The sequence below is a fragment of the Medicago sativa genome, chromosome 3, assembly GCF_051527215.1.
Source record: "Medicago sativa cultivar Bolivia chromosome 3, Bolivia_mono, whole genome shotgun sequence".
NCBI classification, from domain to species: domain Eukaryota; kingdom Viridiplantae; phylum Streptophyta; class Magnoliopsida; order Fabales; family Fabaceae; genus Medicago; species Medicago sativa.
In genome coordinates, this window is record NC_140751.1 from 73,540,699 (window position 1) to 73,553,749 (window position 13,051).

General features: G+C 33.9%; 1 protein-coding gene, 1 long non-coding RNA gene and 1 other non-coding gene across 5 annotated transcripts; 2 read left to right on the forward strand and 1 right to left on the reverse strand.

Moving 5' to 3' along the window:
* Nucleotides 1–220: 220 nt before the first annotated feature.
* On the reverse strand, nucleotides 221–845 carry LOC146940031 (uncharacterized). Its single transcript, XR_015031871.1, has 2 exons — nucleotides 721–845; nucleotides 221–501 (listed from the first exon to the last, which is right to left on the reverse strand). It is a non-coding gene; the product is annotated as an uncharacterized LOC146940031 (long non-coding RNA).
* Nucleotides 846–3,266: 2,421 nt separating this feature from the next.
* On the forward strand, nucleotides 3,267–10,741 carry LOC146940032 (DNA ligase). 3 transcript variants are annotated; one of them, XM_085753613.1, is made up of 10 exons: nucleotides 3,267–3,509; nucleotides 3,603–3,708; nucleotides 4,864–5,168; nucleotides 5,330–5,435; nucleotides 5,532–5,882; nucleotides 6,103–6,185; nucleotides 6,265–6,389; nucleotides 7,115–7,402; nucleotides 8,338–8,386; nucleotides 10,410–10,741. In XM_085753613.1, exons 1-9 carry the CDS (start codon nucleotides 3,403–3,405, stop codon nucleotides 8,355–8,357), a joined length of 1,491 nt encoding a protein of 496 aa, XP_085609739.1. In that variant the 5' UTR covers nucleotides 3,267–3,402; the 3' UTR covers nucleotides 8,358–8,386; nucleotides 10,410–10,741. The 3 variants fall into 3 exon arrangements, with proteins under 3 accessions (XP_085609739.1, XP_085609738.1, XP_085609737.1); XM_085753612.1 differs by lacking the exon at nucleotides 10,410–10,741 and adding an exon at nucleotides 8,648–8,823; XM_085753611.1 differs by lacking the exon at nucleotides 10,410–10,741 and having other exon boundaries at nucleotides 8,338–8,823.
* On the forward strand, nucleotides 9,801–9,886 carry LOC146940033 (small nucleolar RNA snoR126). The gene has a single exon (XR_015033875.1). It is a non-coding gene; the product is annotated as a small nucleolar RNA snoR126 (small nucleolar RNA).
* Nucleotides 10,742–13,051: the final 2,310 nt, after the last annotated feature.

Consider the following 13,051-nt stretch of genomic DNA (forward strand, 5'->3'; position numbering starts at 1 on the left):
CTCAAACAACTAAACCGGTTGAGAACTTGCTCCAAATAATCTCCCAGTCGATAGATATCTTTCTCGTTTTGATATATAGTTGTCATATTCAGCAAGCAACTTCAATTAATCAAACTATTTGAGAGAAAACACCATTTGATATAAACTATTTGAGAGTCAAATGATTTATGCTATAAAAATAAAATCCTTTCAATTAAAAAAATAGAATTAAGGCAACATATGCATTAGAACAGTAAGAATTAGAAAGTAATAATGCATTATATATATCGAGAATTACACAAACGGATACATTACACTATAAAGCAATATCCTTGAGGTTATCATTAAAGAACATGTTCAACTTCACAACCAAAACCAAAGCTAAGCCAGCTGCTGGAAAAATTTGGACAAATTGCAAATAATCCAACCTTGTAACACCACCAAACAGCCCCAATACTGATCTAAAACTCTGCTACCCCCAATAAACAGATGTAGAAAACTCAGCAAAAGAGCAGAGCAGTCCTTGCAAACAACAAAATCTCATCAGCCAAATAGAAATAAAACAAATCCACTACCACACAAAAGAATTATTTGGGTCCCATTAACACTTGTAAATGATTGAGTGTTACTCGTGGTTGAAATATGAAACAAAAGGTACACTATATGTCACCAATACAATAACTGCAAGGAGGATATAAAATAAAATTTAAAACCTAAACAACTACAGGAAGATCAATTTACAAATAATCAATCGATGTAAATGTCATCAAGTCCATAATTGCAGCAAGCCTTTTTTAGATAGTGTTGGAACCCGCAAGATTGTTTAAGGAGGTAATTTTGGATCAGGTTGGCTCGGGCGCTTTCGGCTGCTGTCTTGCTTCTTCTGCTGCTAACTGAGGTTGTGGCTGGTGCCACTTACTGGTTGTGACAGTAGCTGCTGCAGTTTGTGTTGGCATGGGGTAGCTTTGGAGTAGTCTAAGTCCTGCTGTTATGACATTTCTTCTGTTTTAGGGTTTTCTATTTTCTACTGGCGCTGCCTGTAGCTTTTTTGTATGCTTCCATGCCCTCTTAGGCACTTGTGCCGGGGCTGTTATGAATATATGCTGAATTAAAAAAAAAAAGATCAATTCAAGACAGAAATTGGTGTTCTTCATCTCTTACATGATATTGTTACTTATTGATGAAAGTAATTATACACCAAATTGAAAGAAGGTACAAATAATAACAATCAAATTGAAAGACCAAATGTTAAAACTAATATCGGAAATAAAGTTACCTCATGTTCTTTATCTCGCAAAAGGAAGAGGTTACCTCCTTAAGAGTGTTATAATAACAAAGGCCACAGGGCAACTTAACTCCTTTATCCCCACACCATATATTAAAACTTATGCCATAAACAACAACAACAAAATCTAAGAGTAAAATGTATGCAGCGCTTGTACAAAGATGATGATAATTTAAACACGCAATCCCACGCACTTCAATACACATATATGCCTGCCACACCGTAGAAAAAAGAGCCAAACTTCTACTTGGTATTGAAGCATGAATTAATCCCAACATCATGTCTTATTCTTTCTCAGCTGCTACAAACTGAGAAATTATGAGACACCTAAATTCTACATCCAATCGCCACTATCAATACTAACCACTTGCATGATACTTGTTGCAAATAATCACCAACATTGATAGCAGAAAAACCAACACAAATTGAAGAAGCCTAGACCAGAATAAAACGTACACATCCAAGGTGAGCAGTAATGGTGCAGTTCCACCCATCCAATAGAGATTGCAGTTTCCAACTATAAAAAATAGAAGGAAACAATTAACCAAAGAATCTAATAAAATAAAATAACATAACAACAAACACAGTGGCAATAACATTCAAAACGCAAATTTTTTTTTGTTATCCGATGAGCACCACATATATATCCCAACAACTTTTTTTTTATCAAATGGGTAAGCTAAAAACACAGAGTTGAAATTGATAAAAATTCAGATTCAATTGATAGAACTAATTCCCTAAATTATGACCTAAAAGAGGAATTCAAGATTCAATTAAGAGAAAGAGAACATGTTTCACTAAGAATTCCAATTTCGCCGAATTCCAATTTCCCCCAAAAATCCTTCCGCGACCGTGCCGTTTCACTAAGAATTCTAGCTTCTTCAAAGCATTCTCTTTGACGAAAACTTGAAGAGGCTTATTGCCTTGATGAGGTTGAACAGCGGCGATGAATAAAGCTTCAAGGAGAAGATCGGCGATGAATAACGCGTGTTTGTTTTGGGAAAGAGAAAACGCGTGTGTTGTGAACGCGTGTGTTGTGTTGTTTTGTTATCAGCTTCATGAGCAACAAAATAGTAATAGGATTTTGAAGTTTATCTGTTAATTAATTAAATAGGTCAAGGGTGATACAGTAAAGTTAGCATACGTTTTTAGGTTAAAATTAGGGCTAACATTAGCTTACTGGTTAACTTTTATATATAGATAGATACCCACGTGGGCACCAAAATAACAACACTGCCCTTCAACTGATAAAGATGTACGGTTCATACTATTCAAGCACTGTCACCAAACAATTGGTCAATTAGAGACAAGCTGAGGCATATATACTCCACATGCAAAAAATTCTCTTCCTTTCTTTTCTTCCTTTCTCGCACGTTTCATTTGTAAACTGCTTTTTTTCTTTACAAAAACTGAATAGAGACTCGCAATCACCACCAACATAAATGTTTTGATGTTCAGACCAATTTTCATGCCCTTATTTCTTCACTCTCCTCTCAAACCCTCCACCCTCTCCTCCATCACCTCCAACCCACCGTCCTTCCATCACCATCATCCTCCTCCATCAACGGCTACCACCACCTCTCCATTGTAACCCACTATCACCATCATCCTCCTCTCCACCATCCTTCGTCAACAAAACTTCTCCCATTGCTGAATCCCAAATATCGTTTATGTTGAATGCTCTCTTCCATTACTATTCCGAGAACCTTCAACAAATTAAATATGTAGTGTGGGCAATTGCCCCAATGTGATCAACCAAGATCCGTCACTGATAACTATCGTGATGTTTAATATCGATGGTAGTGCTCAAACTAATATAGTTAATTATGTCAATCCATCATTTTTCACGAAGGAAATGTTTCCGGGAATATCCTAGTAATGATAAAATTAAAAAACATTATATGTATGCTAAAAAAGAATTTTATAAATATCAAATATATAAAATTCAAATTTCAAAAAATAAATAAATATCGAAGTGTTGGAGTGGAGTGGAGTGGAGTTTAGCAGTTGGGAGAGTGTAGAGAGAGAAAGAGTTGAGACCCGAAATCGCACTGTGTACCCTAATAAACACAGCACCGATTGACAAGACAAGTAAAAATAAATCGAAGTTGCGAGTGAGAGAAAGAAACAGAGAGACCATGGCAGAAGATGGTATGAAGAAGATGAATGACGATGTCGACGCAGTTCAGTCTCAGATTGAAACCGCCATGCGCTCTCGCGTTTCTCACTTCAAGCAACAAGCCGAGTTTGTTTCTTTCTCTTCTCTTCTTTTATTTTTTTCGCGAAACAATTATCACTCTTTCTTTCTAATGCTCTCTCTGTTTAATTTTCAATGCAGTTCTTTGACATTTGCAAGTGTTCGTAGATTGCTCGAGAAAGATTTAGGGTTTGACGAGTTTTCTTTGGATTCTCACAAAAAATTTATCAAACAATCTTTAGACAAGGTTTGTTCATACCTTTTTCCTTTGAAAAACCCTAATTCCAACGCAAACGCATATGTATAAGCTATTTCTATTGCACAAGTGCTTATCATGATAACCACTTATGTATAAGCTATTTTTATAGCAAAAGATAAAATTAAAGTTATATTGTTTTCTTACAAGTTATAAGCTGTTTTCATAGGGTCTGTTTGGTAAGACATGTTTTTGAGCTTATAGCTTATATCTTATGTCTTACAAGCTCATTTGACAAAAAAAAAACTCATCTGCTAACCGTCACTTTCTTACAAGGTTATAACTAATTTTTTTCAGCTTATAGCTTATCACTTGTTTATCTAAATTTTACCCTTGCAATCTGAATTGAAAAAAATAGATGTTACTTAAATGTACCTCTTTTTATGTCATTTCATACTTATAAGCTACTTCGACAGCTAATTTTACCAAACACTACAAATTCAACCAACTATCTTATCCGCTATGAGCTATAAGCTAGCTTATAAGTCATCCGCTATAGGCTAGCTTATCTGCTATTTTTTATCAAACAGAGCCAAATTTGAAGCTATAAGCTGTTTTCGTATAAGCTATAAGCTGTTTTCATAAGCTATCTTGGAGAAATTATGGAAATCAGTTGAAAATAGCTTTTGAACGAAGTCACTGTTTTCATGAGTTCTCCCAAACAGTCTAAAACTTTTGGTAGTAGATAAGCTCAAATAAACCAATCCAAACAGACCTTTATTCTTTTATTTGGATTTTGTTTTATGGAAAATATTTCTCTATCTTTCTGCTGTTGCTGAAAAGTTGGTTTTTCTGGCTGTTTCTGAGTGGATTTTAAAAATTACCTGGCTTGTCAAATACCGGAAATGGCTGGTCATGGGTATGTAGCTGAAGAAACTTATTGTTGGTCAATCACAAAATTATGCTTTTACTTCATTTTATGGCTGATAATTGTTTTTTTCCTCTTCACTTAAGCTGAATACAAATTTATTTTGTTTTGTGTGACCAAACTTTGGTTACCATAAGTCAAGTATAAATGTATAATATACAGACGTTCACTACCACTTTCATCTAGTGATGATAGTTTGTTTTATATTGTATATGTGATGAAGAATGCTTGGATTTTTTGTATATGAATGTGTATTTTTGTGCTTATTTCTGCCACAGTGCTTAGGAGAGGCTGGTGATGACGATGATGCCACAAAGACGTCTGAGGAGGGCGGGGAAAAAGGTGAAAGTACACAAGAGACTGAAGGACAGAAGGAGGAACATCAATCTAAAGATGAAAAGGATCTCCCTGAAGATGAGGAGAAAATGGAAGATTCTCCGGTATTAGGTCTGCTTAAAGAACAAAAGGGGGGTAAACAAGAAACCAAGATAGCTGAAGGCAATGGGAAAAAAATAGTTCCAAATGAGACCCTAATTAAGAAAGCTATTAAAAAAAGATCTTCATACCTCAAGGCTAATGCAGAGTATGTTGTTGATTTTTCTAATTATTCGTTGTTCGGACATCTCTGTGACAATGCACATATTCTTTCTGTTCTTATCTTTGATACATCTATTAATATCAGCATATTATTTGGTTTTAGTTCTTAAGATGTGACATGCACTACTGCTCATTTGTTGATTTCAGAAATGTAACTTTGGGTAGTCTTCGCCGATTATTGGAGGAAGATCTTAAACTTGATAAATTTTCTCTGGATCCCTTTAAGAAGTTTATAAGTAAAGAGCTTGATGAGGTGAGTTAAAAATCTGTCAAATAAGTTTCATTGATGCCCATAAGAAGCACAAAAATACACAATGTGATGCTTAACAAAGTTATGTTTAATGTGAAGGTATTAATGTCTTCTGAAGTTCCGGAACCTGCAGAAAGTGCTAAGAAAATTGTTAAGAAGAAACCTGATACTAAAGCAACTAAAAAGGTCAGTGCTGAAGATAACTCTGATACTTCAGATGAAGAGAGTGAAGAGGAAGATGAAGTCAAACCTAAAAAAAAAAGTGTTCCAAAAGGCAAGATGCAGACTCCTGTTGGACCCAAAAAGCGTAAAGGAGATGACACCAATCTACCCAGCAAGAAAAAGGTCAAGCCTGATAAAGCAGCATCAGAAGACAATAGTGATGCAGAAGACGATGGAAAAAACTCTGAAGATGATCAGTCCCATTCGTCAGCAGAGAATACTACCAAGGTTATTACTAAATTATTCTTCATTATGTGCTGAGTACAAATAGAAATGCTTGCTATAAACAGTCATGATCTCTTAGCTGAATGTGAATACCAACTCCTTATATAATGAAATAATTACTTGTCATTCATTATTATTTGTTGATTTCTACATGTTAAATGTATTAAATATGTTGGTTTAGTTATATTTAATTAAATCACATCCTTTTTTCCTTGAACTTCAGAAGAAACAAGTTTCAACTCCAACTCCTGTGTACAGTAAACGTGTGGAGCACTTGAAATCTGTTATTAAAGCATGTGGGATGAGGTGATTTTCTATTTTGGATTCCTATGTTCCTAGTTCTTTGTTGAGGATGATTGTTTGATTTTATATATTTCTGTAACAGTGTTCCTCCCGTTATTTATAAAAAAGTCAAGCAGGTCCCTGAAAACAAACGGGACGGACAACTAATTAAAGAATTGGAAGAAATACTATCTAGAGAAGGCTTGTCTTCAAATCCATCTGAGAAGGGTGAGTTTTTTATTTTTTTATTTTTTATTGTTAGTTATTCTTCATCCCCGAATGTTAGCTTCATTATTTGCATTCTGATTGAATAGTATATGCATTCCATTATCAAAGGGGATCTTGGAGGAGCTGTAGTTATCAGCTATGCCCAATTATCTCTCACACAACCCAAACAATTGAAAGCTTTTCCTGTTTTCCAGTTTGATCCGGGTTTTTTTTTTGTGCAGTAAATTCTGAATAAAGTTTACATAAAAACTAAGCTGAAGTGCTTGTGAATATATTATGAACATATTTAAGTTGTCCTTTTGTACTTTACTGTAAATTAGTCCTATCATCTATTATTGGAAATTTTTGAAAATCAAAAATCAATTTTGGAAATTTTTATTTATACATGTTGTTTGCCATGTAAAAGTGCCATTCTCTATTATTGGAGTTAGGTGACATAGTTTTAAGTAGTCTCAGACAAACATGGCTGCACAGAGATGGTATGAATGTATTGAAAAACAAAAACTGGAATATTTGATAGGTTACTCCAGTATTTGCAAATAAAGGGGATATTAATGTAGTTTCAGTTAACCCCAGAAGATGTTAGATTTGTATAGTAGTCCCTTTTTTTGGGTCATTTGAAATCCAATGTTTGCTGCATTAAGTTGCAGAATGCTGATGCTAAGTCTCATTTTATCTTTATATTTTTATTGGTCATATTTTTCCCTTTTTTCTTATTTTCTTAGAAATCAAAGAAGTAAATAGGAAGAAGGCACGGGCCAAGGAACTTGAGGGTATTGATATGAGTAATATTGTGTCAAGTACACGTAGAAGGGCGACGATTAGTTTTGCGGCTCCTCCACCACCAAAGCCCAAGATTCCAGTGGAAACTAGTGGCAAAGATACCAAAGGTAGTGATAATGACAACGATGATGAAGGCAAAGAAAATGACGAGGAGGAAGAAGATGAAGAAGATGAAGAAGAGGAGGATAGCAGTGATGATGATGGAAGTGAGAGTGAAGAATTTAATGCGGGTAAGTCTATTTAAAATATTTCAAGGCACTGCACTGCTTTCATTTTGTTGGTCTATCATAAATCATAATAGATTCTGGAATCATGTGTTTCTCTAGTCCTTTTTGCAGTGGTTAAGCAGTCTGTTGATGTTTAATTGCTTGGATAGGGTAAGCAATATGGATAGTTGGAATTCAAACTTGAATGTTCTATCAAATAATTCCCATGTTCTATATCTTTGAGCTTGCCCTGTATAGCTCCATTTTGATATCTAAATGCTGTTGACAATAATATTTAAAACATCTGCTTTTAGTTATTACTGAATTTTTTATTAGGTCCATGTATTCAGGACTTAGATTGAGCAGCCTTAATTGATTAGCAACCTCAATATGCTGAACACGCACAAATAATGATATCTACATAGTGTTCCAAGTACATATAGATACACCTCATTTCTTCCTCTGTATTTAGGACTCAGATTGAGCAGTCTTAATTGATTAGCAACCTCAATCTTTTGTTTTGGAAGAAGCAACTTCAATATACTGAACACGCACAGATAATTATATCTACATAGTAAATGCAGCACATTTAAAGAATCTCTGGAACATAGAAAATGTTTTTGACCCCCCTCATATTTTTCATGGGTGATGAAAGATTTCAGTTTCAGGTGCATCTATGTATTTCATTTTTCATAGATCTTTGTAGTGTATCCCGTATAACCTAATTTAGATTGTGTTTTCAAAGTTTTAGCCAAAATCTTAAATACAGAGGAAGAAATGAGTTGTACTTGGAACACAATTCTTATTGTGAAGAAATTTAGCCGACTTCTTTAACCGTCTTCTTTAACTCTGGTGCATTATCTTCTCTATGACAACAAGTTGGCAACATATGTGTTACTTTTATTTTCTTTTTTTTGCTTTGTTTGAAAATAAATGTCTATATTCTCTGATTCATGCAGATGAAGAGGACAGTGATTGAACTCGGGCAGATTCTGCAATAATTAAAAGGTGAATCTTCCACAATTAATTAGGAAGTGATGGTGTATGATGTTATGTATCACAGTGTGTTTCTCTAATTATGTATCTCTCCTCTCTTTTTACTTTTATCCTCCAAATTTTTTTCGTGTCAGATGACCAATTAATTAGGAAGTGATGCTTGTTGCAGAAACATTATCTAGTTTCCCTTGGTCTATGGATAGGAACTTAAAACACTGGATTGAAATTTAGTATTTTTTGTCCCCTCTAAATTCTAAATAAACATGTTTACAGTGAGATTGCCTCATTTCAATCGTAAGTGGCAGTGTTTCTGGTGAATAGTGATGGAAAACTCCGGCGTCTGTTGAAATTTACGTCACATATGACTTGTATATAACTTTGCTTAGAAATCTACAGTATGCTAAACTCGAAACGGAATTGATTTGTTCAAGGTATTATATTCGTTGAAATTGGCTTGCATTATTATTGCGTGTAATACACTTGTATTCTTTTATTTAAAGCTTTTATCTTTCTGCTTTAAGAATACCTTATTGTATCCAAACCTAAAATATCGATCTGGTCAGCTGAATTCGAATGAGTATTTTTTTGTAAGAGTTCTGTTATTTGCAAAACTATTTGTATAATAAACTATGAGACAACCATAGATTTACAAAGAAAATGAGATATTGACACAAAAACCAAAACAATAGAGAGAGAATTAAAAACATAATGTGAGTATGAGATTGTCACAACAGTTATCAAAAAATGGTTGTACAAATATAATTTAACTTTTGTAATAAGTCACCATGCTTTCTAAACTATGTAAATGGAGAAACACGAACTTACATGGTTGGATAGGGGAAAACATTTGACTTATTTGAATTTCAGTTTGATAAGATCTCTATTCTTTTGGCTTCTAGTTTTTGTATTTGGTTATCATGCTAACTAGGGTATAAGGTACAACCAAGTCTCCGTTGATCTATTTTTGTCTTTGAATTTTTTCTCATTGTGACCTTTCCACAATATCCAAATGCATGCATACTACATGACTATGCACCTTTCTATCCTCACTCTTCCATTCACAATCAGACTCTTAGACTTTTGAAGAACGTTAGGTGTATTTAACCAATTTAAAATCTGCTGCCAAACCTCTACGGACTGCTAACTTGCATTCATAAAATGCATACATGTGAAACATTCCCCTTTCCACATCCAAACGAACACAACTTTTGTGATTCGATCAAAACTCATATTTTAATTGGATTGTCTTTGTTGGGATCCTCCTATGCATTATTCTCCTTGAACTCTGTGTCCATCTCTATGCTCTTCGCAGTGCAATTTTTCCTTCGATTTGATTTTTTCAAATTTTTTATTCTTTGTTGTTTGTATTTGGAGATGATTTTAATTTTTCGTATTTTCCGTTTATTTTGTAAATTTGTGAAAACTGAGGCTGTGATGAACAACAACATTTCTCGAATCTGATAATGATTATATTGTTTTTTTGATGATCATGTTTGGGCGTGTCTGAGCTTCTTGCTAGTTATTCTCCACACCAAAAGTACTCCCTCCGTCTCACAATAACTGTCTCTTTAACATTTTTTTTTTAAAATAATTGTCACTTTACAATAGCAATGCAACATTTATTATTTTTTTTCATTATTATACCCTTATTTAATGAATTTCATTCAACTTAACTACTTCACCAACTACAATTAATAAGGATATTTTAGTAAATGATATTAATTTTACCATTGAAATTAACACAATTAATCATTTCCTTAATAATCGTGCACAAACCTTAAACGACTATAATTTAGAGACGGAGGGAGTAACTTTTAGAGGTAATAAACCATTCCAAACAGCTGCTAGCTGACTTGAATTTTCTGCCTCATATTCTTCTAAGATTGATGACTACGCTTCTTTTACTGAATATCCATTTCTAGACCAAACCCACTTGTCTTCCTCATCTTCTTTACAGTGAATCCTCTGCACTTTTTCTATTATTTCCAACTCCAATCTTTTTGCTTGAGTGCATAATAGTTATTCTTGAGTGCAGAGATCTGGACCTTCTATTAAGGATTGGAGGAATCTCTATCTTCCACATAATCCAATGCCTTTGAGGAGATGATCAAGTATGAGAAGTACGCGTCAGAAAACAAATGAGAAGTAAAATGTTCCAATTACATTAATCTTATAATCATTAAGCCTGATACTCAAGGATAGATGACAAGTAATTTCAAACACTAATACAGAACTGATATAGAACAAATAATCTCTAGACTTGTACTTACGGTACTAATATCTGTATAATAATTTGCTTGTGCACTTAGTATTGATTTTCTTTAAGTTGAGGATTATTTAAATTATAAATTTATTTGTTATATTTAATTTAAATATTACAAATGTTGTAAAGTCATATTTGGAAACCTGGAAATGTGATTCCCCCAATTTCTAGGTTTCTAAAAATCACATAACATTGAGAGAGAAAAATGAAGCGAAAATTCTTTCAGTTTTACACAAACAATCAAGACAATGGTAAACATGAACTTGGTACATCCAATACACAACTCCTTCTCAACGGTTCATAAAACCTCAAAGCCTCACCGAATCTCCGTGCACAACCAACCACCACCATGGTGTCCCATGACACACAATCCTTGTCATAAACTTGATAGAACATGCTCCTAGCTTGTTTCATCATCCCTAATTTAACATAACTAGAAAGAATATTGTTCCAAGAATACAAACTTATAACCTCCACTCCACTTGACTAACACCTTGCATGCATGGACGTAATTGCTGCTACAGAAATGCATGTGAAATAAATGGTTGGCAAAAAGAGTGGTGGGGTGTTTGAAACCGATGTACTTCAAATGGAGGTGAATAAGCTTACCCTTGGTAAGACTTCGTATTGGAGCAATGACGCAACAAAGCGATGGGAACACGTAAGTGGATGCTTTTGGGGTGCAAATGGTCAAGAAAAGAAACAACCTCATAGATATAGGTTTGTGAAGAGAGGACGAGCTTGAGTTTCTTGAAGATGCATAGATCGATGGGTTTGAAGCGTTTGAAGTTGAGGGTTGGAAGCGATGATGGCATTGCAGACAAAATCCATGTCAATGCGGAGTATGTAAATTCTATGTGAACTTCATCATTTATGTAACTGTGGTGTTTAATTTGTGGGGTTTAATATGTGATTCGTCCCTGCAAATAGGGTTCGCTTAAAATTTCGTCCATGCAATCGCTAATCCTTTTTTTTTGCCCCTGCAAAGTTTAATCAGTTAAAAATTCGTCCCTTGACCCATTTAATGACTGCCACGTCATCAAAATTACCATAATGGCATGGGAATTGACCAAAATACCCCTAGGCTAATTTTTTTTCCCTTCAATTTTTTTTTTTTTCAAAATTTTGAAAATTCTTTTTTAAATTAAAAAAATCTGAAAAAATAATTAAAAGTCAAAAAAAATTCGGAAAAAAACTGTTAAAATTAAAACTGAAAAATTTTCGGGAAAAAATCGTAAAAAAAATTCGGGAAAAAACTGAATTTTTTTTTTGAAGGAAAAAAAACAAAAAAAAAAATAAGCCAGGGGTATTTTCGTCAATTCTCATGCCATTTTGTTAATTTGATGACGTGACAGTCATTAACTGGGTCAAGGGACGAATTTTTAACAGATTAAACTTTGCAGGGGCAAAAAATAAAGGATTAGCGACTGCAGGGACGAAATTTTAAGCGAGCCCTATTTGCAGAGACGAATCACATATTTAACCCTTTGTGACAATGAATTGGAATTAGAGCATTTATTTATGTGAATTCCTGAAAACCTACTAGATACTTCTTGATTGTCGGCATTCCCTTGTAAAAACTATTACTATTACTTATTCTTTTACATTTGACTCCCTTGTAAAATTTATGCTAATTTCGTTACCGATGATTATATTCACACCCTGAAGTATCTGTACTTGTTAGTAAACTAATAGAACATCATATTACTTAAATAGAAAACTGCTCCACATGAAAGAAACCTTATCCTAATTTATGTATATTGTTTGATTAATAGTGTTGTTGACAAAGTGAGAGTGCAAAGTGTTAATATTTTCGTGGCAATACTTTTTTATGTTGTAAGAAGGTAAGGGAGAAATTCTACATAATTGAAAAATTATAATTTTTCTTACAACGATGCACATTTATTTTATAAAATTATGTAGACATATGCAAATACCCACAAATACATAAAATCCTGCTAAGTATCCGTCTAACAGATATCTGCACGACTATTATATAATGAAACAAGTAGCAGATGACTAGCATTCATACTTGTGGATATTATTGGGGAGTCTGGAGAGCTGCAATGAATTAAACATTCATGACCTCTAGAGATCTAAACATCTCATCTTTATTCAAAATCTTAAGACATTGAATATCTAAGTTATATCTATTTTTATATCCAATATTTCCTTCATTTATAGTCGACGAAGGACTAACCAATCACATTTGAATTTCAACAATCTTCAAGTTACGTGTGAATCTCCCACACCACTAGACTTGATCCACATTAGGATCCACTCCCGATCCTCCATCAAGTCGAATCATGACTCTGATAGCACTTGTTGGAGAGTCTGAGAAGCGTCAGGAGCAACAATGAGATAAATGTCTAGAACTTTTAAGACATTTTGACACCATATCATTAGGATCTCAC